Below are 25592 nucleotides of genomic sequence, written 5' to 3' on the forward strand. Positions count from 1 at the left end.
TCACAGTGCTCAGCTCTAAAAGTAAACAGTCAAAAACAAACCCAAAAATCCAGCCAGTCGGAAAATGAAAGATGATGTCACTGTATTTAGGACAGAGGTGCTAGACAGGGATTGTAGATCTGACTTCTAAAGGACATTTTTACATAGCTTCCCAGCGGCTATCTAGGGATTGTTAAAGAGCTGTGGCATGAGAGAGGGAGCTATAAAGTGTTTACGGCATGATGGCACATAACCATTCCTACATGACACCAAGCCATGTCCTAGACTGAAATTATAAACATCCTTTGGGAAGTTTGGTTCCATCAATGTTGTATTTCACTGCTGACTACCGGGTCAAATAAGCCAGGTTTATGACAGATTATACGTCACGAAAAGTGACATCCTTCAACCACAGGCTTAAGAAGCAGAGATACATTTTTAGATGAAACAACAAATAACCTTTCCATAGAAATCACTAAAATAACACTGAATTTTATTTACAACTGTCCTTCCATTCCAAGGCCTCGAGCAATCCCCAAACTGTCCATAAAATGTCCATTTTCTCTAGTGGAGTCCCCCGTCAGATTTGTGATCTGCTTTGTTTTTTTCATTCTTCACCGAGCAGATGAAATATGTTAGTGTGTCCTTTTCATTCACAGGGAGTGTTCTAAAATGGCCGCCAATTATCTAAATAACAAAACGGCAAAATGAAGAAATATGAAACGAGTATATCTGACACAGAGGAATAGACAGATGAAATGAATAACAATGACTTGTCTACAAGATTTATTTCATATTGAACAATAAGAAAAAAAGGCTCCCAATAAAATGAAACCCACTTGTTCTAGTTGATTCTATTTCCTCGACAATAAACCGATTCAGTGAGCACTGTTAAAGCCCAACTCTAGTCAAAACAATGCTTTTTAGTTTTGGGAAATGTGCAGAAGGGTTTGAACTGTCATGTTTTATTGCTATCTGTGACCCCCATCGAGGAGATCTCCCCTCACTTTCTAGCACCACAACAAGAAATGAAAGCAACTTGACCCCTTATAAATGTGTTTGTTACTTCTGTAATGGGGGGTGGGGTACGTGCCCAGATTCGGGAGAACTCGGGTAAGTATTTTAGCATGTGGGCTGCACTCATTCATAGGGGTGGAGAGGTTACTTAACCCTTTCCCTGCCACCGACGTAAGGCTCACGGCGGAACACAACCGATTCCAGCTAAGTAAGCCTTACACCGGTGGCTATCTCCCTTCTCCTATAAGCTCAGAAGGGCTCTCCTGACAGTCCCCTTTAAATTATTAGCTGCCATCAGTGGCTGACAAGCCGCTGATGACAGCTATGAACAAAAATTCCAGGCTGGCCAGTTTCTGAATGAATGGGAAGCCTCTGTACTGACTGCTTTCCATTCATTTAGAACTTGAGGACTCTGTGTCCTTAATTTCTTTTTCTATTTCAAAAGGGAAATGTCAGGGGATGACAGTAAAAAAGAAGAAATACAAAAACTAAAAAACACCCCCCACCCCCACATATTATACACGTGCAACAGTGTGCACCATATTGTGATGTATGCCATGCACACACGCTGCAGTGCATTGTTAGAACACATCGCCGTGCTTGATTTTTTTCTTTTAAAATAATTTAACTGTGTGGCAGCGCATGGCGAAGCGTTGTGATGCATTACCGTGCGTTGTGATACGCTATGTTGTAATTAAATGTACACCTGCATCATTTTATCACAGCACACACACCAACACAGTGCACAAACGATCTTTAACATAAGTTGCTTGTTTACAGTTTTGCATAACTTCATTTTTTTTTTACCATTTCGCAAAAAGGCGCAATTTAAAATGTACAAATATTTGTTATTTATTAACGCAATACAGTTTTATCTTTTAGATGTAGTCAGAAAGGTATTTTTTTGTGCACCGAGTGATTTTTGTTTGCTTTTATTAATTTCATTGTGTATTTTTATCGGTTTAACATTGATTTGATAAACATTTGCACAAATTATCGCAGGACCTACAAAATTAGTAGCACCATTCTACCCGTGCCGTGCTTTAAGAAAATATAACCAACCAAAAATAATGTTATTAGTACAGCCACATTGAAACTGCTCAAAGACAGTTGGCTACATTTGAGTTTATACTTTCTGTTTAATATAGGTTGTGGCAATGCCACGGTGTAGTATAGCAACTTTGGCGCCCAGGACTCTCAGCCTGAGGGGCTGAGAGGTTCCACAATGTGAATACCTTTGGAGAGGAGGAACTGGCTGTTCAATCCCTTCCAGACTATAGTGGGATGGGATCTCCAGTCCTGGGGCCAGGTGTTGCCAGTGGCCAGGTTGAGCTGATCAGGTGGCTGAGAGCAGAAGGGCTGCAACAACTAATCGCCATAATCGATTATTGAAAAAGTTGTCAACTTTTTCAATCATTGATTAATCGGCTTCCGATTGGTTGGCACTGTTCACGGCTCCACACACACTGCGCGCCGCACCTCCTCCCCGCCTCACCCCTACCGCTGCTGGACCTGCCCGCCTGCATCCACGCTTCACACGCCGCACCTCCTCCCCGCCTCATGCTCACCGCCCGCCCAAACCCACGATCGGCACAAGGAGGAGCAGGTGTGGGCGGATGACAGCCGCCGATAGACAGGCCCCATCTCAGAAGCAAGTTGCTGGAAGACTGCTCAGGTAAGCCTGCGCTTTCCCACACATGGTGCTCTATAATGTATTGCTGGCATTTGTATTCCTTTATAGCTGATGGTACATTGTGCTCTATATTATACAGAGCAATGTACCATCAGCTATAGAGGAATACAAATCCCAGCAATACACTGTATATATAAATGTATTGCTGGGATATGTTGTATTCCTCTATAGCTGGTGGTATTCTGCATTGCGCTGTATAAAAGGACTACAAATCAAGGAATAATACATTATACAGCGCAATGCAGAATACCACCAGCTATAGAGGACTACAAAACCCAGCAATAGTACATTATACAGCGCAATGCAGAATACCGCCAGCTATAATGTACTATTGGTGGGATTTGTTGTATTCCTCTATAGCTGGTGGTATTCTGCATTGTGCTGTATAATGTACTATTGATGGGTTTTGTAGTCCTCTATAGCCGATTCCATTCTGCATACATTGCTGTATAATTTTACACTTTTCATTAAGCTATATTGCACACCACACTTTTTTTTTTTCTTTTTTACTTCCACCGCTCCAAGCTTGCTCCTGTGATGGACTACAATCTCAGTACAAACTAGTAGTCCCCTCACTGGAGCCATTTTTTAAAATGTATTTTATTTGTTATCCGATTAACCGAATGTAATAATCGGCTAACTAATTGATTTTGAAAATAATCGTTAGCTGCAGCTCTAGAGAGCAGCCTTATTAGGAAGCCAGCCCAGTGCTCAGGGGAGAGTTGTGGGTGTGAAAGAGGCACAAGACGACAGGCAGACTCTGCTGCGTGCGTGAGCACAAGGTGACACAGCCAGGAAGGATGGAGAGGTCCAGAGGGTTGGTGACTCTTGAGATACCTGTCGGGGATACAGAGAGGGACAGTGACCCGCGAGGGTGAATACCAGAAGTCTTGGAGCTGAGGGAAGCTGCTGAGGATGGTATATCCAGGGAAAGTCCTGGGACTAAAACACTGGGAGTGTATGGGACAGCCAGATGTCGGTGAGACCAAAACATGATGTGTTAATGAGAGTCCAATGAACTGTTATGCTTTGTTTATGCTGAAGAAAAGCAAGTTATTTTGTGATGTTCATGTTTTGTTGACCTTTTGTTGAAAAAAGACCGTCCTTTAATGTTAAAATCGGCTTCAGGAGTGGTCATTTAGCGCTTACCATTGTGCTATATTCCCCAAACTATCACAAGGTAAAATGTCTCCTTAGGCCTCTAAACTCTTCAGCTAGGATTTAAGTTTGATCAGACCACCCTTAGCCTGAGCATTGGCTAGATTAATTTAGAATATAAGCTTTATAATATACAAGTATTATAGGTAGGGTCTAAAGGCTTTATAAACACAGCTATGGTAGGTAGCGTCTATAATCTTTATAGTAAACAGGTATGATAGGCAGCAATCAAGGTTGTAGATCCACTATTGAGCAAGAGATGTTTGTTGTCAAACCTGTATAAAATTACAAAAATAAGAGCACACAGTTGTGTGAAAAAGAAAGTATTCCCTGTTTAAATTCTATGGACATATCAAAAATCATCTGATCCTTAGCAGGTGTTAAAATGAGGTAAATACAACCTCAGATGAACAACACATGACATATTACAATGTGCCATGATGTATTTTTACCAACAAAGTCAAAATGGAGTAGTTAAGAGTGAACAAATAAGTAAACCCTTACTGCTTCCATAGGAACGAAGAGCTCATGCTAATCAAATGCCCTTAATTAATTAATCATCAGCAAGTGTGACCAACTCTCTTTTAGCAGTTTGCTGGTCTGGAGCATTAAGGAGAGTGTTATCACAATGCCAAGGAGGAAAGACATCAGTAATGATCTTAGAGAAGCAATTGTTGCTGCCCATCAATCTGGGAAGAGTTATAGGGCCATTTCCAAACAATTTAAAGTCCATCATTCTGCAGTGAGGAAGGTTATTTACAAGTGAAAAACATTCAAGCCAGTCTTCCCAGGAGTGGATGTCCCAGCAAATTCACCCCAAGGTCAGACTGTGCAATGCTCAGAGAAACTGCAAAAAAAAAACAAGAGTTACATCTCAGACTGTACACGCCTCAGTTAGCATGTTGAATGTTAAAGTTCAGGACAGTACAATTAGAAAAACTGAACATGTGTGGTTTGTTTGGAAGGGTTGCCAGGAGAAAGCCTCTTCTCTCTAAAAAGAACATGGCAGCACCATCTAGGTTTCCAAAGTTGCATCTGAACAAACCACAAGACTTCTGGAACAATGTACTTTAGACAGACAAGACCAAAGTGGCGATGTTTGGTTATAATACAAAGCACCACGGTTGGCAAAAACCAAACAAAGCATATCAGCACAAACAGCTCATACCAACTGTCAAGAACGGTGGTGGAGGGATGATGATTTGGCTTGTTTTGCAGCCACAGGACCTGGGCACCTTGCAGTCATGGAGTCAACCATGATCTCCTCTCTGTACCAAAGTAGTGTAGAGTCAAATGTGAGGCCATCTGTCCGACAAATGCCCGCAAACCTCAATGAACTGAAGCAAAGCTGTAAAGAAGAGTGGGCCAAAATTCCTCCACATCAATGTGGGGGACTGAAAGTCATACAGAAATCGATTGCTTCAAGTTATTGCTGCTAAAGGTGGTTCTACAAGCTATTGAATCATAAGGTGTACTTAGTTTTCCACACATGACTTCATGCTTGTAAAATAAATAATGACACAATGTGATATGTCATGTGTTGCTGTTCATCGGAGGTTGTATTTGCCTAATTTTAAAACCTGCTAAAGGACTAGATGGCTTTTATTGTGTCCATAGAATCCAAAGAAGGTGTAGTTTCTTTTTTTCACTACTGTATGAAAGATATGCAGAACTCCTTTACCTTCTGCTTGCATTGATCACTGGCAGATCTTTGTGTGCTGATAGGACATGCTCTGTGCACACTCTGTGTGGGAACTAGGCTCAGAAGGAGGAGAGAGGGGGGTGGAATTTCCTTAAGTGATGACCTCCTAATATGGTGACAGCCTTCTTCTTGAACTATTCAGTGTGAATTCTGGCAATATGTATGGTTTTTAGAACACTGTACTGTAGGAAAGTTATTCTTTAAAGTGGCTGGTTCTCTTTAAAGGATGTGTGCACATATTCTTACTGCCTCCCTCTGATCCCAAGCAGCCCACCCTTGCCTGACACAAATGTATTCTTAACCCCAGTCCAACAACTATCCAGCCACCTCTGAGCGTTTACAGGTTTGGTCGATGGCCCATGGAAGTCCACAGGGTTCAACTGCACAGGCCTGGTCAGAGTAAGGCTGGGTTCACACCTAAGCGTATTTTTTCAGCTCGTTTTTTTGCACGTTTTTCTATTCAGTAAAACACGCGTTTCACTGGCGGTATGATTTTTTTTTCCCTTTCAAACTTCCCGCCGGCTCAGCCCCCTGCAACGCGGCCGCTGGCAAGGGACTCAACACGGCAGCCGCCGGAGGACACAGTGGGGATCGCGGGCAAGGTAAGACCTGTACGCTGTATTCCCGAGTGTGCCTCTGGGTTACCGCTTTGTTAACCCCCGATCCACACTCGGGAATACCAATGGAAACGCGTGGAAAAACACCCCAAAGAAGCTCCTGTACTTCTTTGGGCGTAGGGCGTTTTTCAGCACGTTCCTACACGATGTAAAACGCCTCGTTGGGAACCATGCCCATAGGCAATTATTGGTTTTCACATGTTGAGCGTTTTACAGCGCGTTGGAACGCGCTGTAAAACGCCCAGGTGTGAACCAGGCCTAAAGAGGCTTTCACCAGGTAATATAAATACTGCAGCAGACCATAGTATACCGTTAAGCATGAAACGTGGCTTACTTTAGGTCAGGGAGTTGCAGATCTGTGAAAGTACCGTATTTTGCGGTCAATAAGACGCACCGGACCATAGGACGCAGGGAGGTCCGGCGCGCCTTATGGAGCACTCGAGACTGTAGCTTCTGTGACAGCTTCTATGACAGAAGCTGTGACAGAAGCTGCAGTTAGTGACCGCTGAGACAGGTGGCGCTGTGATTACAGCGCCACGGTCTCAGTGATGACACAGAGCAGGCGAAGAACATCTATTCTTCGTCTGCTCTATGGTTATCTGGATCGTCGCCGCTGCTCAGTTTTAATACGAGTGATCTCATTAGATCACTCGTATTAAACGAGCAGTGGCTCCTGCTGCTGAACTCGATTGCCACCGCTGCTCGGCTTTAATACGAGTGATCTCGTTAGATCACTCGTATTAAACGAGCAGTGGCTCCTACTACTCGCCCGGCGCCCGGAACTGCATATCTCGATGGATTCGCTCCATAAGACGCAGGCACTTTTTCCCCCTCCTTTTGGGGGGAAAAAAGTGTGTCTTATGGAGCGAAAAATACGGTATATTTAAAAGATAAATGCAATCTTAGATTGGCTTATATGGGTTATTTTACATTACTTTGTGTAACGGTACCTGTTAAATATGCCTGTAATGACACAAACGTCAGTAACAATGTGATGACTATTCTATCAATAATACAAATATACTATGCAGCGTTCAGTATACTTTCACATTTCCAAAGCACAAGCAGCAAACTTACTTCAACAAGCTGTGCTTTATTTAAGCCAGGCCTTGCTTGTAGTTTAAAATGCCTCTTATATCTTCTTAATGTGTTTACTTGCAACTGGAAAAGGTCCACCTAGAACATTAAAAAAGTATATAAAAATCAAGGTTGCTGCAAAGATTATTTTTATTTATACATCTGATTTCATGTTACCATCTGAATTTCTTTCATTGCAGAAAATCGGCCTTCAAAACAGTTCCTTACAAAATTGCTTTCCCTACCGCAGACTTTCTTGTCACAACAGGAGATAAGCTGTTTGAGAACCGATCTTGTAATGTATGCTTTTTTTTATATGTCTATAAAACAGTACTGGAAAATACAGGTTTAGAGGTAGCTGGGTTTTTTAAATAACATTTGCATCAGCTCATGTTAGCACATTTGTTATGACTAGTTTTATACCTTGATTTAATATAGAAGGTTTTGTGAAGGAGCTGGTGCTGTATGTCGACCATCTTTGTCCAATTTTTATGGAGGGCTGGTGGGTTTTTGTTGTACACCGGTGTTCCATATGCTGGCATTGAACAGTGTGAGTAGAGCACTTTTATGGTTTCATTATTTTTTATATGATTTATCTGTTATGACTGAAAAGCATCTGTGAAACTATATCTTAAAGACATATATGCATAAGTGCCATAAGGAAGTGTTCAGGTCTTCCCGATGGACCAGACACTACCCAGCACCAAGAAGAAGCAGACATGTTTGGTCTAAAGCTCTCTCAGATTACCACTCTGAATGGAGGAACGGACATGTTTGATGTGACTTTTCTTACAAAATACCTATTGCTGGATGTTAACAAGCATGTGCCTATGACACCTATATTACAAGTGTTGTAATCTCCACTTTCACTAGTGTATATAAAACAGTGATTCTCAAACTGGGGAGTGCCTTTGCAATAGCATTTTAGGATGGGCCATGTGTACATAGATGCTTTATGTCCCCGGCCTGGTGGCACCAATCACTCTGGGAACACTTTCAGTGTCCAAAAGTGATCTGACAAGGTGGTCACGTGACATGGCTTTGTCCACTAGAGCGCAGCCCTAGAAAGAAGAAAAAGGACAGACTAAATGTGTCTACAGATGTGGACTCTGTTGGCCATTTTGAATTAGTCCATGTACTATTTACCAACATTTGTCTGTAACGACAGGCAAAGGTGAGTGCACCACTGGTGGGGAGCCTGTTACTACAGTATTTTCTGTTTCAATATTTTTATTAAAGTTTAACACATAGTAAACATGGGTAAGTGGCTCACATTCCTCTACAACAGTAGATAGGCAGAGAACAATATAAACATAATGAATGCAATATTATAGCCTATGAATTACAAATCTAAGAGCAAGTGGGTGTCTCATTCTTAACCATGGAGTAAGAATTAACATTTTGTGCAGCTGCAAAGTTAACAGGACTACACCCACCAGGAGAGAACCCAAAGAAGGAGATGGAAAAAAAAACAATTATAAAATGGTGGTAACATTTTTGGGGGGTTTCCGCCTGACAAATTCTGCTGCGGGAGGTGCATTGCAGTGCCATTAATTTAAATGGCACCCCAAACGTGCCTTCCATCCACAGTGTGATCACCTGCCCTAGAACACACATTACCGCAAGGCTGTGCGTTCCAGTGCAGTGCGATTGCAAAAAAATGTGTCTGCAGTTTTATTCTGAAGTAAACTTTAGGTTTGTAACACTGCATTTGTGTATTTAATTTTAAATTTAGGATGACATTGTAATTTTTTTATCCGATTAAATCGAAAAAAATAAATCGGCCAACTAATCAATTATGAATAGAATCATTAGCTGCAGCTCTATACTGGACGTTGTGCAAACTGGACACATGATTCTTTAAATTATAAGCTATCCTGTGAAATAACCTTTTTTGAATGAAAGGCCATGTATTGGCATTTAAACTTACACGTGTGCCTTCTGCCTGTGCAAAACCAGCCACAGACTTAATTTCAATGAAAGTGATGTGTTTTCTGAAAAATGATCCCAAAACGTGCAATCTCAGCCCAAAAGTGTAAATTCGTGGCTACGGAGGTTGCCTGGAGGCCAGTGGGAAAACATCCCTGTACAATCCTCAGAGAAAACAGTAACTATTGTTCTAAGAAAGCTGCCATCGCCAACCACTATGTGCCCCAACACTGGTTGGTCAAACATGTATGTGGCACTCTGCGGCTTCCATTCAGTCAATAATTATTTTACATCTGTGTTATGTTAACATTTGTTAGTTATTTCACACACACCAAATGCCCAAATAACTTGGTGACAAAAAAACGGAGATTAAAGGAAACTTACGGAGAGAAATATGGGGGCTGCCTTCACAATCCTTACTCCGAATAATAATTTCTCACTCACTGGTTTGTAGTAAAGTACCAGAAAATTCCAAGCTTCTGATCTGGATATTTGTTCCACGCCCAAAACTATTATTAAAGCTTTTGGATCAGCATAACACACTGGAAACGAGCATGTTTTAAAGGAGAGTCCACCGATGGCAGCTCAAATATATTTTCTCAGTACAGTTTCCTTTAAACATTACGCAAACAGTGGTTCTTGTTCAAGCAAAGAGGAAGAGAATTATTTGCACACGGTTCCTCAGTTCCTTCTCCAAGGTCCATTCCATATTCATGTGACTTCCTAGTGACAAAATGGTTCCTATTTCTTCACACTGATCTCTGAAAGAGGAACATTTCTTCTAAAGAAAAAGAAAAAGGTTAGCGCCCCTCAGGATTTTACTGGAGTCTGCCTCCATTGGGGAATATATCATAATTTCCTGTCACAGTGACTCGCACAGGAAAAGAAGGAAATCTGCCAGTGGGTACCAGAGCCGTAGCTAGCTCCTTTTGCGCCTGAGGTAAGAACAGAAAATTGTTCCCCCCCGACAGACGTGTGCGGTAGCACTCGCCCCATGGGAACTACAGCCCTGGTGGGGACAGACACTGCAAAAAAGGTTCTACCCTTCTTATCGAAACGTCTAAAGAAGGCTCTAAGGTGTCCACAAAAAGAGATGATTGCTGTCCCTTTTGACCCATTGTGGTTATAGAAAAAAAAAAAAAAAAAAAACTTATTTTCAAAAGCATAGTTTTAAATCAATGCATTTTTAAGTGTCTGAATTTTTAGAAATCCTGCTTGCTTTGTTTTATTGCAGTTTTCAGCAACCACATATTCCATATGAATGAATAGCACCATGTGTAAGGTGCACTGTGCATGCATTTAGCACATGGCGTAGCACTCACAATATACATTGAGAAAATTCCAAAGGCATGTGGAACACACCACAACATATACACTATTATGTCAAAAGTATTGGGACACCCCTCCAAATCATTGGATTCAGATGTTCGGTGAAATGTCCTTGCTACTAAATATTCCACGGTTAACTGTTAGTGGTATTATAACAAAGTGGAAGCAAATGGGAACAACAGCAACTCAGCCATGAAGTGGTAGGCCACGTAACATGACAGAGCGGGCTCTGGGCTGAACGCAAAGTGTGCAGAAGTCGCCAATTGTCTGCAGAGTCAATAGCTACAGACCTCCAAGCTTTGCGTGGCCTTCAGATTGGCACAAAATCAGTGCCTAGAGAGCTTCATGGAATGGGTTTCCATGGCCGAGCAGCTGCATCCAAGCCTTACATCACCAAGTGCAATGCAAAGCGTCGGATGCAGTGGTGTAAAGCACGCCGCCACTGGACTCTAGAGAAGTGGAGACGTGTTCTCTGGAGTGACGATTCACGCTTCTCTGACTGGCAATCCGATGGACGTGTCTGGGTTTGGCAGTTGCCAGAACAGTACTTGCCTGACTGCATTGTGTAAAGTTTGGGGGAGGGGGAATTATGGTGTGGGGTTGTTTTTCAGGGGTTGGGCTTAGCCCCTTAGTTCCAGTGAAGGAAACTCTTAAGGCATCAGCATACCAAGACATTTTGCACAATTTCATGCTCCCAACTTTGTGGGAACAGTTTGGGGATGGCCCCTTCCTGTTCCAACATGACTGTGCACTATGTGTTCGTGTAAAGGCAGATGTCCCAATACTTTTGTAATATAGTGTATAAAAAGCATTAAAAACACATAATGCACGCACTTTTAAAAGGAGAGGTGAAACATGAAATTAATTTTCCTTTTAAAATCAACATTTAAAGTGACCCATGCAATGCCTCGTTATCCCTATCTAATAGTACATTGTCAAAGAGGCTCTTTGTAAGCTCTTTGTTGCTTCTTCTCTTACATCACAGCTCTCTAGCAACCTCTAAATCAGGGGTAAGCAACCATGGCACTCCAGCTGTGGAGAAACTGCAAATCCCAGCCTGTGGCTAAAGAGACTTGCAATGCCTCATGGGACATGTAGTTCCACAACAGCTGGAGTGCCAAGGATGCCTATCTCTGCCCTAGATATTCCACTTTACCTATTTTTGTCATCTTTCTTTTACCTACTGGCTGGAATTATTTTTGTAATATTGGTTAATAGAAAAAATAATTGTGCCAGCCAATCTAGATAGGAGGGATGATGTCACTGTATCCAGTAAGAGTTTTCACAGCCGCCATCTAGTGATTCCTATCTTATTTTGCAGTTCTATAGCAAGCAACAAAAAGAATGTAGAAGAGCCTATATGTACAGGGACTGTTAGAAGGGACAGCAAGAGGAAAGCCAGTTTACCTTAAAGGAGAACTATGAGGTGAGTGCTTCTAGCCGACCTGTGACAATGAGACTGTCATAGGTCGGCTCAGTAGATCGGGAGGTGAGCGAACATATACCGGCGTTCGCTCACTTCTCGATCCTGTCACGGCTCTCTGCCGTGACAGGGGAGGGGCTGGATTGTGTCCTCCCGTTACCCTAAGGAGAACTATGGGGAAAAGCCCTGACCCCATAGTTCTCCTTTAAAGGCAAATATGGGGCACTTTCAGATGTCTAATTTAACTGTCTTCTGAAGGCTTGCTACAAATACAAAACTATAATGCTTTGCACACATTTCAGACAGCAATGATTACACAATTCTTTCACAATAGTACACCGATGACTGCACATGTAGATAAAAAGAGATATCTGAAAAGTATACCTCTGGAGTGTCAGTGTCATGGACAGGGGAGTCTCCTTCATCATCATCACTACCCTTCCGTTTCCGTCTGTTCCTTACACTCTGAATTAAGTTCTTGTGGAAGTCGCAAATATAAAGATGCCTTGCCTAAAGTGAGAAAATGTATGCTGTATAAATAAAAAGTATATTAGGCTATTTATTACAGGTGGATTGCTACTTCTGGAAATACACTGGGGCCACAATCACTGTTGGCTGTTCACAAACTGCTCACCCCATTAGTGAATTGGAATATGTGGAGGATATACTCCATAGAGGAACACGTTCACCAGATCTAAAGCTGTATTGCAACAATTGGGATTAGAGAAGATCTCCCAAACAGCACTGAGGTAACAGCAAAACTCCTGCCAAGGGGTCATACTTGTCCTCACTTCACATAAATGAAAAGAAGTTGGGTGGAATTCTGCTTTACTGTACAGCACTGCTAAAGACTTTCCATTGATTTAACCTTACAGTGAATAAGAGTGGTCTGATATGACTCAACAATAAACATATGGAAGCTGACAGATCTCCCCATGCACAGCTACCACGAGCGAGTTAATAACGCCACCTTTATTATCTTATAATGGTAGGTGTTTCTAGCACAGTATTTACAGCTGGTATAAAAATATTTCCCGACCAACTCTTAGTTGTTTTACATTTCTGTCATATTTTCTAAGGCATACAAATATTATAAACAGAATCTATCAGAAATAGCCTTGAAATGTATTTCCACTTTTGCAGCCAAACTGCGATAACACCTACTCTATATTTGTTACATGTTCTCATTCACATAGCATAAGCTTAAAAAAAAAATGTATATATTAAAAATGTTCTGCTTATATTTTAAGGTCTTTTTAATTTCTTAAAAATCCTACCTTGCTTCCCCCTATGTAATGTTAAAGTGACACTAAAGTCAGGAGTTAAATCTAAAAAATGCATTCAAGTTCCTTAACTATTAACACAAATGTATCTTATTTGTGCATCATTCAGCTGTAGATCCTCAAATCATGTCTAAATTTAGGCTAGGTTCCCACCTGCACTACACCACACGACATCCGGGACTCGAGTCCCGGGATCGCGTGGTCCTGCACAATGCAGGCAGCGATTGCCACCCGGCCCCATTGATTTCAATGGGGTGACATCCGCACGGAAATCGCAGAAAAAAGGTACGTGTACCTTTTTTTTTAGATACACGACGCGCGATCCGTCCGGCGCGACTGGGATGCCATTAGAAAATAATGGCACCCATAGCGCGATCGATTCACACCATGAACGACTCCTGACCATGCGGCAATATGCGGTGGGGTGTCGCCTAGGGGTGAACCTAGCCTCAAGCTCCCTCCTCACTCATTCCTGTGATGAACTACACTCTCAATACAAATTAGTAAACTAAAACGTGAGATTGTAGTCCATCATGGTAATAAACTTGGAGTGGTGGCTAGTTTACAACACACACCATAGGGGAACAAAAGTAGCGACCCTCCAGAAGGAAGGACCGTGTCAGCTCCAATTCAGAGATGATTTGAGGATCTACAGCCGAGTGATACACAAATAAGAGACATTGTTGTTAATAGTTAAAGTACTTGAATGCATTTTTAAGATTCAACACCTGAGTTTAGTGTCACTTTAACATTACATATACGGGGAAGCATCACCTTGAGGGGGCTGTGAGAAGTCATCTCTAATTAACCGTGTCTGTACCATGCTAGCAGATTTAATTATTAGTTGTAAACTAGATCTGAACATTGCCTGATCTAACAAAGGGTTAAGACTCTGTCCCTCAGTTTGTCCCTCTACTTTCACACTGCTCAGAATAGCCTGCAATCTGCACAAAGGACTTCACTAAAGAAACATCTAAACAATTAAGAAATAGATTTGTAAAAATTAATTTAGGTGTGCTGTGTGAATAAGAACACATAACAAACATAGAGGGGTTTCTTACATTTGTTTGCAAAAATGGAAATAAGCTGGCCATACACCAGTAAAATCCGTTTGAAGAAATTCATTTTCTGAGAGCTCACTAGATTTTCTAATGGGGTCAAATTGACGATCGATTTTGATCCTAGTGATGAAAAAAAAAATGGAATGGTCAATTTTTCTTGAAGGAACAACATTCTAACAGTAAATGTGATTTTCATTGAAGAAGCTCCATTCATCCAAAAATCAAATGTTAAAAGCAAAGTGAAATTTGGATTGATATCCTAAAAGGTCTCTGATATTATCAAATGTTCTGACAAGAGTTTTCACATGACGGTTTCCATAAAACTCTACCAGTGTATGGCCAGCTTTAGTGTGGAGCACACCGATGGCCCAAAAACTCGGCTCTGTATTGTAACCTAAGGAGTTCAATAATGTGAATAACAAGCTTTTCAGACACGAGACCCCTATGTTGTCCAATCACTGGCAAATATACTAAAATTAAACTTTGATTAGAGAGAGTAGCAATACTACATGATAGAACCTGTGCCATGGCATATTATTCCAACAAATGTAACATTTTCCCTTGTATGTGACTACAAAGTAACAGACGACTGCTGACAAATGAGACAGTGGAAAGTACAGGAATCGCCACATGAGCATGTACACATTACAGAACTAAACATTCTCTGTTACAGTTGGTTCAATTGCTAGAAGTGTACCAACACAAATACTAAGGTTGTGTAAATAGCTCCCTTTTGCTTTGTAAACATGTTTCTGCAAGATTTTTCATTTTTTGATATCACTATTTTATGGTGTAAGTCAATGTTTCATAAACACCTGTTGATCCTGCCAGGGTCTGCTCTCGCTCTCTCTCTGATGCCAAAATGTATTTATTTTTTACACGGTGTATACCAGCTCCCAATTCTGCAGGACGGTGGTCTCACTGTGCTCTCGTCCAATCCACTGCAGTCAATGCCCCCTGCTGGTTGACTGACGGCTGCTCTGACATTAAAAGGCAAAAAAATGTTTCTCTCCCCCCCCCCATGTAAATGTTAGCACTTACCTTAAATGATGTCTCTTTTTCCGATCTTCCTCTTCTTTCCCCATGTTTTCATCTGTCCCTCCAGCGGTGTGACGTCACTCCGATCCAGCGCTGACTGCTCTGTCTCTCCGATCCAGCGGTGTCTGCAGGCGGGTGCACGCGTCCATAGACTTACCTTGCGTCCCTGCTCGTCTCCCAGCCGAGAATCGGAACTGCGCATGCGCCCGCCCCAAGATCCTTTGCGGCCGTACGAGCAGTTCCTGATTCTCGGCGCGGGAACGTGCGGCGATAACGAGGTAAGTTTAAAATGATTTTAAACGTTTTTTTTTTACACTTCTTGCCTATATCTACTGCATGCTAGCAGTAGATATAAGCAAAAAAAACGGAGGGTTTAGAACCCCTTTAAGGCCCCATTCACACAGCGCGATTTTATACGTGCGCTATTGCGCGACTTTTTCCTATTGGGCTGTATGCAATCAGGAGCAAAAATCGCTCGAAATCCGCAGAAAAAAGGGTCATGTAGGAGCGACAAGCTACAGCGACCAACAACAACAGATATTGAGCGGCGAGATGTGAACAGCTCTATTGAAATGGATTGGGGAAGCTACATAGAGCGATATCACGTGGAAATATGAGCGATATCGCTGCAAAAATTGCGCGATAAATCGCTCAGTGTGAATGGGGCCTTAGCAGCTGAGACAGGGACTTTCTGGACATGTAACTGTCTCTTTTGGTAGATAGCTTGGCCTGGTAGAGCTCACTCACACTAGGTGTGGCGACAGGTCGAGCAGATGGGCAGTTGATAAGCTGTCTCAGCACATCACACGGTTTCCTTTAATTTTATTTGGAGTGTACAATATGCGCCTGCAGTGAGGCACCGTGTGCTGAAAAAGGAAGCAGCATGTCTGCATCGTTTCTTTATTGCACTGCACATCCTAGCCCGGTTGTTGTGTGAACGGGGCACATAGAAAACATGTGTTTTCTATGTGTCCTAAAGGTGACTAGTGTTGTTCAGTTGCTGCACAATGACAGTCAGTCATCACTTACGGTGTGAATGAGCCTTTACTGTTCAAGGAAAAATAACACATCGATTGGCAGGATCTTTACGTAATAATACTGTTGGCGGCGAGGGGGCTCAGAAAAACAAACACTGCTGTGTAAATGCTAGTGGCAGTCTACATTATATATGGGTTTTTAAAGGGTTGGTTCACCTTTTCACCAGAAGCCTGACCCCACAAGGAGGTTTTTGTTTTCCTCTCGATTCCCCATCCACACTAAACTACATGGAAGGGGAATCCCCCCAATGGTCTTTTGTATTCTGACAGCAAACATATCTAGATGTCACCCGCATACCAAACAGGGCTATTTACTAAAGGGTGAAGAGTTTGGAGAAGGCAGGAGAAGTGAACAATCTAGGGCAATATAGCTGAACTGGAAAGTGAGCTGAATTGGAGAATGTTTCCAAATCCGCTATGTTGTCCTAGATTGTTCACTTCTCCGGCCTTCTCCAAACTCTTCACCCTTTTGTGAACAACCCTGAAAATGTTCATTTATTGGAGATTCTTGTCATAAAACAAGCGCTTTTGGGGCAGCACAGGGTCCCTTCATCAGGCTTAGCATTGGCCTTTTCACCTGCAGCACTGAATTTTGCGTCTATATCATCAAGTGCGCGTGTTCAATGGTTTATGTGGGCATGACAACGGGTCCTTTCAAATGCAGGTTTCAAAAGCACAGAAGCGATATTCGCATAGCAATATCAAAGGCTCAGAAAGGAGAAGAACTAGATGCTAATAAACTTGTGGTGCTGCATTTTGTCCAGAAACAACACCAAACACATGATCTGAGAGGCATGGTAATAGAAAAATGTTTGTAGACATCCGAGAAGGGGAGACAAAACTAAACAGCTCCTCCATCATGAGGCACACTGGATATACACTCTAGACACCATTCATCCCAGGGGCCTGAATACTAACTTAGGTTTACCCTGTTTCTTAGATGATAGATAACAACCTCGAATCACAATGTAGATATATATCCGCTCTCAATAGAACAATATAGTGGTAACTTTTGTTTTTTTACCTGACACGGCTTCTCAGTGGGTCGTTTCCTGACATAGCGACAGCTCAGGGGGGGTCAATGCTAAGCCTGATGAAGGGACCCTGTGCGGCCCCCAAAGCGCTTGTTTTATGACAAGAATCTCCAAAAAAAATGAACGTTTTGTAATCCTGAAAGGATTTGGGTGTGCTGGGGACATCTATATACATTTGCTGATACTGGCGGTGCCATTCGCTGTCACTACGAGCATCCCCTCATTACACAGATATTCGGTAAGGAGCGTGACAAGCAAGTTGAATAGCATTTGTATTTTGACAGGGTGCATGTACTTCACTACACAGCCACCAAGACTGTATAGCAAAAAATGTTTGCAATAGGGTGCGTTCATTGGTTGACATGACCGCACTGACCATTGAGAATCTCTACTTAGCCTTTCTTCTGGAATGGCATGTTAGAAGAATTCTTACTGGTTAGCACAGTCACATGCTCATGCTGACCAATGGCTGCCCACCCATTGCAAGCATTATGTTGCTATACAGCCTCCGGGGGCCATGTAGTAAAGTATTTAAGTGGAAAGACTATTCACACCATATACAGTGCGTTCCAGCGCGGTTAGCTGCTGGAAAGCACTGTATCGCATAGTAAACTCCCCCTGCGTTCTGGGGCATGGCGGTGCATTGAAGTCAATGGTACCACAGCCATGCCCCCACCCTCAGTGCAATCGCCCACACCAGAATGCAGGCACAACAATGTCTGCGTTCTGGTCTAGTGCGATTGGAATAAATAGTGCATGCAGCGCAGGCACTGCAACCCACCCCCTCTGGCCCCAGAACGCAGGGGGGGGTTACCATGCGATGCAGTGCGTTCCAGCAGATAACTGCGCTGGAACACACTACATATGGTGTGAACAAGCTCTCACGGGCTAGTGTGCGCAGTGGAAGGTAATCATTATTGCAGATGAGTGCAGTGGAGAGCTGGAGGGGGGGTTAGTTTATCTTTTTATTTTACCTATAGTCACACTTAAATGTTTTGACAATGTGTTGAAATATGTTTTACTTTGTATTAATTTGTAAGGCATGTGCACTTATAGACCTTTATTTTATTAGAGTGTAGAAGAAGTATTAACAAAGGTTGTCACCTTTTCTAGTAAACATATCGGCTGTATGATCTAGTTCCTAATAATAATAATATTGCCAACTAGTCTCATTTCTACCCGCCAGGTGGCAACACCAGTCATAATAACCCCGGGCACCAAACAATGTCCAAGCTGTACTGACTACGCTGCTGACATCTAACGTCTGATGCTTGTACTGGAAAGTGTCTCAGCTCCTGCTTGCTGAACCTTCCAGGAAATTGGTGCCTGTCAAAATACATTCAGAAAAGTGGTTTAAATATTTAGGAAACACTAAACCATATGCAAAATTGTTTTTGAATATTTGGCCTTTTAAAACATCAATGCATTAAATTGAGATTTGCTAGACCAATGCATATATCTATCCCATGAAGTGTTATAACCATAATCCCTGACTGGTTTCACTGACATTTTGTAGCACATCTGTTTCAAAAAAAAGAAACGTACCAAAACTGAACTTTTCTAAATAAAACAGGATTATTTGTGGACACAATCAGGAGAATTTATCAAAACTGGAGCAGCTGTGCATGACAACCAATCAGCTTCTCTCTTTCATTTTCAAAGCTTAACTGAAGAGAGAAGCTGATTGGTTGCCACGGACAACTGCTCCACATTTTGTCTGCACCAGTTTTGATAAATTCCCCCCAATGTGTGTGGATATAGTGAAAACACCCTCACTTCACAAATCACATTGCAGAAGGCTATGTGAGATGATAAAAACTGAAAACCTCATCTGGAGAAAAGGTTAGCCATGTGTGATCCCAATAATCCAGGCTTGGCACACTCTAGACAAAACAAGTTCCTGTTCTCATTCTCCACATCCAACTTCCTCAAGGCTCAGCCAAGGACTACAACTCCCAGAATGCCTTCTAGTACTAGCACCCTCCACAAATGTCATGTCTTTGTGGAAGACAAGCCAGAGCTCCCAGTGCTGATAATATAAAAGCAGAGAGTGGTACAGTAAAGCCGTGATGTTTCCTGTGTGTCAGTGGACAACCCAGTCCATGAACTCCGGTGTAGGAGTCGTGTACACAGAGGACACCCCGGTCATTGTACTGGTGTAGGAGCCGTGTACACATTAACACCACACAGTCCTGTCGGGCAGCACACACACTGGTCTGGATAAAAGTCTCACACACACACTGATCTGGATAGAAGTCTCACCCACACACTGATCTGTATAGAAGTCACACACACTGATCTGGATAGAAATCTCTCACACACACACAGATCTGTATAGAAGTCACACACACACACAAACACTGATCTGGATAGAAATCTCACACGCACATTGATCTGGATAGAAGTCACACACACTGTTCTGGATAGAAGTCACTCACACATACAATCAATGGCACGCAGCGTGTACAGCTTCCTGTTCGCTGTACACCGCCAGTGAGCGGTCAGTTGTGTCCGGGGAATGTCCTCCGCTCCCTCCTAACACTTGTTCTGCCTCTGTCAGGGAACAAGCTGCCACTTGACTGATTGCAGCGAACAGAAGCAAAAGCAAAGTGTTTCCCAACACCTGATCCAGACAAAGGTGGGGAGGAAAGTCCATGCAGCTTGTTTACACTGCTCACACTACGATAGTACACGGCTCCCATTCAACACAGCGACACGATGGCTCGTCCCCAGCACTGGGCATTGCCGTCATCGCAGCACACATCGCACGAACTTTCAAATGACAGGAAGCAGCTGTGTGTGTGATCGGGGCATTGCATTGTATTCTGCAGTGTGTGTGTGATCGGGTGGCCGAGGCATTCCAGTGTGTGTGATCGGGTGGCCGAGGCATTGCAGTGTGTGATCGGGTGGTCGAGGCATTGCAGTGTGTGATCGGGTGGTCGAGGCATTGCATTGTTTTCTGCAGTGTATGTGTGTTGATCTCATCACTCATGCAATGCGGATGAATTGACTAGTTTGTTGTTGTTGTTCCCCGTCTGCTGGCCTCTCCTCCTTGTCTGTACTGCATCCCAGAGCCCCAACTACACAATACACAAGTGGCCCCGTGCCTGTCACACACACAATGATAAGCACTCACTGTTTTGTCCAGGTCTATCTTGACTTTCTTCTGGGAAATACTCTTCTGGATCCTCTTGCTGAAGCTGGCATTGCCCGCAGGCCGGGTACACCTCTCCCCCTCGTCCCGCAGGCAGCACACTTGCCCGTTCAGGGGCCCCAGGGCCACGGCGGGGATCGCAGCTGTTGGGGAGGTGACCTCTCCCCCGCTATCCCGGGGTAACTCCTCGGAGGGGAATCCATTCATCATGCTGTATGGATGCAGCTTGTCTTTGTGTGGTGACTGACTATCCTCCTGGCCGTGTGTACAGTGCGGCGATAAAGCGAATGCAGCCAATGTGAAGGCGAATAGTGTGCAGTGACATACGCCGAGCTACCTGGCATGTGTCTTCCAAAGCATTAGATTCATTGCAAGGTTAGGCGGGCCCCGCCCCGATTCCCGCAAGCCCCTCCCACTTTCACTCCCAGCCAAACTCTGCAATCTAGCACACACTGAATAACAAACTTGTCCGGAGTGGAGGGAGGCTCGGCACACAATGGCAGCGCATTGTTTACATGGCTGTCTCCGGCATGACCTGGACAGGCTGCAGGCTGAGCTGCTACTGAGTGCCTGGCACACCAGCCGGGGTTTTCTACTATCAACCACAATGTATCCGAACTCTGCTTGTGTGACTGCAACAGGACACAACTCACAATGTGTGTATGAGTATAGAGAAGGAAAGGCCGGGCCTCACAGGGATAGCAAAAAAGACATCAAAATGAGTTTAAAGTGGAACTTTACCCCCGTCTCTCAGAATCAGACTTTTATTTTATCTGTTTCTGGGGAGCGCTCCTAGCAGGTCCGTCATTCTCACCTAGTTGCCAACAGCCTCCTGGGAGACCCACCTCATGCGTCTCATGAGACCTTGAGGTACTCCATGGCACATGTGCCACAGTGCATCACAGGGGGGCAGCTTTGTATTCCTTATCATGTGCCGCGCTGCATCTGTGTCACCAGGGACCGAATGTGTATTCCTTATCACGTGTCACGCTGTATCTGTGTCATCAGGGACCGACTGTCTATTCCTGATGACATGCCGCAGTGCATACACATCATCAGGGGCTGGCTGTCTATTCCTGATGACGTGCCGCAGTGCATACACATCATCAGGGGCTGGCTGTCTATTCCTGATGACGTGTCGCAGTGCATACACATCATCAGGGGCTGGCTGTCTATTCCTGATGACGTGTCGCAGTGCATACACATCATCAGGGGCTGGCTGTCTATTCTTGATTGCGTGCCGTGGTGCATACACATCATAAGTGACTGGCTGTCTATTCCTGATGACGTGCCACGGTGCATACACATCATCAGTGACTGGCTGTCTATTCCTGATGACGTGCCGCGGTGCATACACATTATCTGTGGCTGTCTATTCCTGATGACGTGCCACGGTGCATACACATTATCAGGGGCTGTCTATTCCTGATGACGTGCCACGGTGCATACACATTATCAGGGGCTGTCTATTCCTGATGACGTGCCACGGTGCATACACATTATCAGGGGCTGTCTATTCCTGATGACGTGCCACGGTGCATACACATTATCAGGGGCTGTCTATTCCTGATGACGTGCCACGGTGCATACACATTATCAGGGGCTGTCTATTCCTGATGACGTGCCACGGTGCATACACATTATCAGGGGCTGTCTATTCCTGATGACGTGCCACGGTGCATACACATTATCAGGGGCTGTCTATTCCTGATGACGTGCCACGGTGCATACACATTATCAGGGGCTGTCTATTCCTGATGACGTGCCACGGTGCATACACATTATCAGGGGCTGTCTATTCCTGATGACGTGCCACGGTGCATACACATTATCAGGGGCTGTCTATTCCTGATGACGTGCCACGGTGCATACACATTATCAGGGGCTGTCTATTCCTGATGACGTGCCACGGTGCATACACATTATCAGGGGCTGTCTATTCCTGATGACGTGCCACGGTGCATACACATTATCAGGGGCTGTCTATTCCTGATGACGTGCCACGGTGCATACACATTATCAGGGGCTGTCTATTCCTGATGACGTGCCACGGTGCATACACATTATCAGGGGCTGTCTATTCCTGATGACGTGCCACGGTGCATACACATTATCAGGGGCTGTCTATTCCTGATGACGTGCCACGGTGCATACACATTATCAGGGGCTGTCTATTCCTGATGACGTGCCACGGTGCATACACATTATCAGGGGCTGTCTATTCCTGATGACGTGCCACGGTGCATACACATTATCAGGGGCTGTCTATTCCTGATGACGTGCCACGGTGCATACACATTATCAGGGGCTGTCTATTCCTGATGACGTGCCACGGTGCATACACATTATCAGGGGCTGTCTATTCCTGATGACGTGCCACGGTGCATACACATTATCAGGGGCTGTCTATTCCTGATGACGTGCCACGGTGCATACACATTATCAGGGGCTGTCTATTCCTGATGACGTGCCACGGTGCATACACATTATCAGGGGCTGTCTATTCCTGATGACGTGCCACGGTGCATACACATTATCAGGGGCTGTCTATTCCTGATGATGTGCCGTGGTGCATACACATCTAAATGATGCTGAGTGGCATAGGGACATTCTTTGCTCCTCAGCTCCGTGGCATTTGCCCAGATGTACACCCATACTGTGGTTTTGTTTCTGTATGACTCTTTTATATCGTAGCAAGAAGAAACGTGAAAAGTACTCAGACACATACAGCCATTCTGATGCAATGACTACGCAATCCATACGAAATATTATGCTCCTTATTAAACCTGTTTTCCTTCCGCATACGAGTGAATCTTGTGTTCTGCACAATCAGTCATTGCTGCCTCTATTCTGTGGTTTTGCATTATATGCAAATGAATATGACCTCAATACGGATTACTGGGACTTGCAATAAATTTGGAATAACTATAGTACTGCACTTTGCTCTTTTGCGCTTTTGAGTAATCGCAGGTCTCAGCGACCCGAGCAGCAATCATAGTCGCTGACATTTGCTGCAAAGCCTGCAATCAAACACAAGGGAATGCTGGGGACATTCAGTCACAGGGCAGAGTTATTATCACCCATGAAGCATAGAGTTTCGGTATAATCATTGCAGGAGCAGCAGACACCCTTTTTCAGTCGTTGGATCTTGGCGGTTCCAGGAGCATCACTAGTATTCCCTGACATAAGGAGGGCCCACGGGATGTCTGTGCAGTGCAGAAACATGAACAAAGTGCATTCCTGTACGTTAGTGTAGGACTGAAGCCAAAAGTTTTGGATAAGGGAGAGTTATAACCCCTATCAGATTTTGTGTGTCCCACTGGGGAGATGGGCACAACAGGAAGTGAGTGGTCAGCAGGGTCACCAGAACTAGTGTCTCCACTGGAAGATTTCCCGTCTATTCCTGTTTTAATGACAACCAAAATTCTCTTTCACTTTCAGTGATAATGGTCACCAGGACAAGTAGAGAGGGGTGAATCCCCCTAATGGGGACACAGACAGCTATAAAAAGCAGACAGGGGTTCTAATCCCTCTCCACTCTATCCAAAACAAAACGTTCTGTCTTCAATTGCACTTTAAGGGACAATGCTATAAAAAAAAATGTAAATTTACTATTGGACAGCGTGTGGAAGGAGATCCTCTGTCATATCTAAAGCCAGATTTTTTCCCCCCCATTTTGGATAGAGGAGGGAAGGGTTAAAACCACTGTCAGTTTTTTCCATCTATTTTTCATTACGAAGATCTACCTTTACGTCCTGTTCTGTAAACTCAACAGGAAGAGAGAGTGATATATTTTCCTAGATAGTTTTTTTTGGGCAACACGTGTCCCCATTGGAAGATTTTCCCAGTATTCCTGCTCTAGTGGCAACTCGAAATTGTGAAATAAGTCTCACTTTTATTCCTGCTGATATTGGTGATCAGGACAATTAGAGATAGTGTAAATCTCTAATGGGGACACAGGCAGCAATAAAAACATGACAGTCGTTCCATCCCCTCACCATTGTATCACAAAAAATGTTTGAGTTTAGTTATATTTTAAATTCTCTTTATGTCCCCATAGAGTAGATTTCTAGTTTCTTCCTGCTTTGTCTCACAGCCTCCACCTAGACAAGGAGTAGAAGTGAAAGTCCAACTTTCACTTATAGGGGTCTATTTATAAACAATTTGTGGGCCCCTTCGCCCCTTCATATATAATTTTCCCCCAGTTTGAATGTAGTAGGTTGTAATAATACATTATGGCCACTATGTCGAGCTGAGGAGCATAGGAAATAGGTATTTATCCATCTAGTGGCCATAATGTATTATTACAATGCACTACATTCAAACTGGGAATAAAATACAGGTGAAACTCGAATAATTAGAATATCGTGCAAAGTTCATTTATTTCACTAATGCAACTTAAAAGGTGAAACTAATATATGAGATAGACTCATTACATGCAAAGCAAGATAATTCAAGCTGTGATTTGTCATAATTGTGATGATTATGGCTTACAGCTCATGAAAACCCCAAGAACCCCAAATCCACAACCTCAAAAAAGTAGATTATTACATGCAATCAATAAAACAAGGATTGTACATAGAACAATATCGGACCTCTGAAAAGTACAAGCATGCATATGTACTCAGTACTTGGTTTGGGCCCCTTTTGCAGCACTTACTGCAATTACTTTTGCACGATATTCTAATTATTCGAGTTTCACCTGTATATATTAAGAACAGTATTTTTTGGCACTATACACCAAAATAAATGTTCACAGATATTCACAGGTGAAGGGCCCTGAGAATTGTTTATAAGTAGACCCCAAAGTCTATGTACACTTTTACAGCCAAATTTGAGAAACTCCCACTATATGTTTGTTATGTGTTCCCATTCATACACATAGCCATAAATAATAATAAAAAAAATGTCTTACCTTTCTAGCTGTTTGGAGCCGGATTATACATAGGACACTACAGTCAGCTTCTAGTGGTTAGAATAAATGGGAGTATGCAGATGAGGAGACAAACTGAGGGACAGGTTTTTGTTTCTTTTTTAAAGTACATTAACATTCAATGCCTT

At 43.3% G+C, this 25592-nt stretch overlaps 1 protein-coding gene across 1 annotated transcript; it reads right to left on the reverse strand.

Annotated features, from left to right (window-relative positions):
- Positions 1-222: 222 nt before the first annotated feature.
- On the reverse strand, positions 223-20910 carry SAP30 (Sin3A associated protein 30). Its single transcript, XM_018568520.1, has 4 exons — positions 20514-20910; positions 12309-12434; positions 7244-7342; positions 223-666 (listed from the first exon to the last, which is right to left on the reverse strand). The coding sequence occupies exons 1-4, from the start codon at positions 20739-20741 to the stop codon at positions 544-546; spliced, it is 576 nt and encodes a 191-aa protein (XP_018424022.1). The 5' UTR covers positions 20742-20910; the 3' UTR covers positions 223-543.
- Between the last annotated feature and the right edge of the window lie 4682 nt (positions 20911-25592).

Source organism: Nanorana parkeri, unplaced genomic scaffold (assembly GCF_000935625.1).
Source record: "Nanorana parkeri isolate BGI_ZX_2015 unplaced genomic scaffold, ASM93562v1 scaffold1201, whole genome shotgun sequence".
Lineage (NCBI taxonomy): Eukaryota > Metazoa > Chordata > Amphibia > Anura > Dicroglossidae > Nanorana > Nanorana parkeri.